Below are 4,214 nucleotides of genomic sequence, written 5' to 3' on the forward strand. Positions count from 1 at the left end.
TTGTGTCTTGTTTAGCATGGGAAGTTACCCGTGGGTAACACAGGATGAGGGTCAGTGGCAATGTTCGGTTACATCTACAATGACTGACTTCTTCCATCCAAACAGGAAGTAACCACAGGCAGCTCCAGCAACAACAGCAATACACAGAGCCACATTGTATGTCATGAACACCAACATGAGAAGGAAGCTCATGGTGATTTGCAGCACATGCAGCAAGGTCTGGATAAAGTGAGGCATACTCAGCATTAACATGGACGGGGGTTGCTTCTGTAGCACATCACACACTGGTACCACCTTTGCTGTGTCCTTGTTCTCTTCTACAGAACTGATGCGTTGCTGAGCGGGGATGGAACGGTAATGCAAGTCATTGTATGTCTTCCAGAACAAATATTCACGGTAATACTTGACACCTTCATAGAGAGCAGCAAGGAAGAAGATTCCTACCATGGAAGCTATCAATCCACTAGGTGTTGAGATTTTCCATTGGTTAAATAGAATGACTTCATTGTAACCCCAGTGAAATGCCATGGACATGCCCATATGATCCATACCTTCATGTGAGTCCATATCATGACATGGAGCCATAGGATTACCGGAAGCAGCTGCAGAGTTGCTGGATTCTAGTGAGAGAGCTTCTTGATGATGGTGATGACTGTGCATGTCGTGATCCATACTGGAATGATCCATGCCTAGCTATTGGTATTGCACGTGTATGAGCACCAATCTGCAATCATACAACGGCAAATCAATGATCATTCAGACATCAGTAATCTTGGTCAAGTTTGGTCAAAGCTTTCTATTGGCAAATGTTGGATCTTCATGAATTCTGTTCCTTTGGTTTAATTTCTAGACAGGTGCTAATCTTGAAATGTTTATTTTGTTTTCAAGTGTATGATCAGATTGATCAGTCCTCAAATTAATTATGTGGGTTTAGTGAGTGTTATTCTACAAGAAATTTTAGAGTAAAGCCCAAGACCATTTTGTGTAATTTAATTCGGACAGAAATTAAAAATGAAATCCAAGGAATTTGAAGAATTAAAAAAGAAAAAAAAATGACCAGATTTTTTTATACTAAACTAAACCATTCACACATCTTTCAACATCATCTAAGTAGGTATTCTAAGTCATTATCATTAACTTAAACCAACTTGAACAAGCATAAGTATCATTGATGTCTAAATGACTATTGTATCACCTTTTTCTATTGATTGCTTCAAGTTGGTCTTTTATTTCCACTTCTCCATTTTCTGTGAGATAAAACATGTTTTATAGAAAGAAGAAAAAAATCTTGGACTGTTGTTTACCCACTAACTTAATTGGTTGGATTTAAGAGTAGGGTTAAAATTAAAAAAAAAAAAAATCTGTATTACTTCAACTTATTTGGGACAAACATAGGCAATCACCCCAACAGATAGTATTATTAAATTAAAATATTCTCTGATGTCAATCTATAACTAGGTGCCCAAGTACCTACTCATTGTATAGAATTTATTATTAAGTACCTACCTACAAAAGCAATTAATGTTTTTGATCTATTTGTCATTATTTAAAGAATGCCTAGGTAAAGCAATTGATGACAAACCTTGCAATAAAGAGGATTTACTCAACCTTGTGAGGATAATATTAAATACTCCAAGAAGAGTTGGTTAGTAATTATTTGCAATGGCTAAGTTTGTGTCCTCCACCTAATTATTAATTAATTAAGAAATATGTATCTAACTCAGTGGAATGCCTAGACACGATACATAAATTTGAATTTTAAAACAAATCCTATGCCTCTTAAAAACTGTCCCAAGGGGTAAAGATGGATGAGAATATTTTCTAGCAAATAATCAAACAATATGTTACAGATTAAACAACAAACCTAGATTTTTGCGGGGTAACTACGAATAAAAAAATACAGTTTACTTAAGTGGTATAATATTTGAATCTTAAAAGGAAGGTCATAATAAATACTTGAATAATTTATCTCAGCAACTTTACATTTGGCAGAAAAAGCTATTTTGTGGTTGTACTCATAGAGTGTACCAAAAAAATCATTTTGAAATTAATCAATTCTTTTGAGAACTTACAAATAAATTGATCGGAAAAGGATTGAACAATCACACACCACAAAGTAGAGGAATTATTTAATCACTGATTTGTATCTTGAAAGTGAAAGTACTACAAGTACCTACCTATCAAGTAATGAAGTACCAGTGCCATAGACAACTTCGAGTGAAGGGGGAAGTCGGGAAGTCCTTGAATCAATGGGAAACATTTTTTGAGCTGACTATGTGTTTTGAAAGGAATGAGAAATTGAGAACAAGTCTTACCTTTATCTTGCACACGTAGACTAGACCTACAGGTTATCGGTTATCTGATCACTATCATCAATGGAAAACTCTACTTTTAGATTAGACTGGAAAACTCGAATTTCGATCAAAAATTTCGCAGCTTATTGGAAAATTTCAATTTTTTAAAAAAAATTCAAATTTGCGCGCGCCTTCGGGTTGGAGCTTGAAACGGTATCTCTTTGGAAAGATTCGTTCACACGATGATCTACAAGGAGGCTAGAAGGCAGTGGACTGTGGAAGTGTGGACTCACGATGATAAACTCCGAAAACTTCACGCATCGGTCGTCAAAATAATAAAACCGCCACGCCACGCCAGCCTAGTTAGCTTAATTGGTAGCGAGTCTGCCTTGTAAGCGCTAGGCCCCGGGTTCGATTCCCGCCGGGGGCAAATTTATACTGAAGGGATATGTCCGTTCTCGGAACGGCTGGCTTTCTCCTATCTTGTCTTCTTTCTCTCTTCGATTTCGGGACGACAATAAGACCTCATCTCATCAGTTACAAGTTCCCTCTATCAAACCTCTTTGAAAAAAGAAAAATAATAAAATTAAAACTCATACCGCCAGTCTAGTTAGCTTGGGTGGTAGCATGGGGGTGGTAGCGCATTTGCCTTGTAAGCGCTAGATCGCGGTTCGATTCCTACCAGAGCAAGCTTGAAATTCACGCACATTTATCAGTCACGCTTAATTATCAACGTAATGCTTAACGTTATTTAATTGAAATGTTCGGTCGTGTTTCCAACGCCGCAGTCCGCCGCACCACGTCACCTAAGGTAGTTTTCATCTACAATAAAATAGGTATTGAATTTCTGAACGAAAAGGAAAATACGTCTTATCTTTTCATTTTCATCATTAATTTTTTTTATTAATTTTTAAAATACAATGTCGCTCTCACAGAACAAAGTTTCAAGAAAATTTTTTAAATGCACTCTCTGTAAAATAAATATAAAGAGCCAGAACATTGAAAAATGAGTATTTTGACACAAGAAAATATTACCTAATTTGCCATCAAGTAATCTCTAACTGCACTTGAAATCAATGCCTCGGGCTTGATAGAAATAATATTCAAAATAATAAAATAAAATGTAAGAAGGAATGCACCCTTTTGAATTCAAATAACCATCATTTGTTTTGCTACCACAATAATAATGGTGCAATAGGAATATTGATTCAAAATAAATGTTTAAAATAGGTATACTGTGGAATGAATGGGAGTTGACTATATACTGTTACGTTACATAGGTATCTACTTTGAAATAAATTAAATATAAAAAAATATGTATAATAAATAAAATATAATAATAAATGGGGTTTGGAGTATTTAAAATGAGAATTGCACAACCAGGGCGGAAGAAAAAAATTGCACATAAGAAAAAATACAAAGTAAAAAAATATCTTTTGTTTTGAAAGAAAAAATAAAATAAATTAAAATAAATAGGTAGAAAGTGAAAATTTGTTCAATGAAATAAATATAAGGTACATACCTGCTGACTATACCCATTGTATCTGCCTCATAATATTTAACATTTCATAATAAGATATTACAAAGGTAATATTAGAAGAGATTATGGAATAGATAGGTACTGATGTAAAGACGAGTGGAAAGAAAACAACCTCGGTAAAAAATAAAATATGAGAAGAAACAAAATAACTGAAAATGAACAGGTACAAGAAATAAAATTATTAAAAAATAAAATAATACTATACAGGGTGTCCACCAATGTATGACCCACTCAAATTGCTCCCAATCTGTTGGAGTTTTCGAGTATAAAAGAAATACGGGTTTTTTTATTTTTCGAAAACTCTAACAGATTCGGAGCAATTTGAGTGGGTCATACATTGGTGGACACCCTGTATAGTATTATTTTATTTTTTAATAATT

General features: G+C 34.5%; 1 protein-coding gene and 1 pseudogene across 1 annotated transcript in view; both read right to left on the bottom strand.

Annotated features, from left to right (window-relative positions):
- Nucleotides 1–2,474, bottom strand: LOC103523458 (annotated as a pseudogene).
- LOC103523459 (copper transporter 1-like) overlaps nucleotides 690–4,214 on the bottom strand; it is a 19,549-nt gene continuing 16,024 nt past the window's right edge. The window contains exon 4 of the mRNA XM_026832984.1: nucleotides 690–724. Within this exon, the coding sequence (XP_026688785.1) occupies nucleotides 690–724 (35 nt within the window). The remainder of the gene's footprint in view (nucleotides 725–4,214) is intronic.

The sequence above is a fragment of the Diaphorina citri genome, unplaced genomic scaffold (genome assembly GCF_000475195.1).
Source record: "Diaphorina citri unplaced genomic scaffold, Diaci psyllid genome assembly version 1.1 scaffold23714, whole genome shotgun sequence".
NCBI lineage: Eukaryota > Metazoa > Arthropoda > Insecta > Hemiptera > Psyllidae > Diaphorina > Diaphorina citri.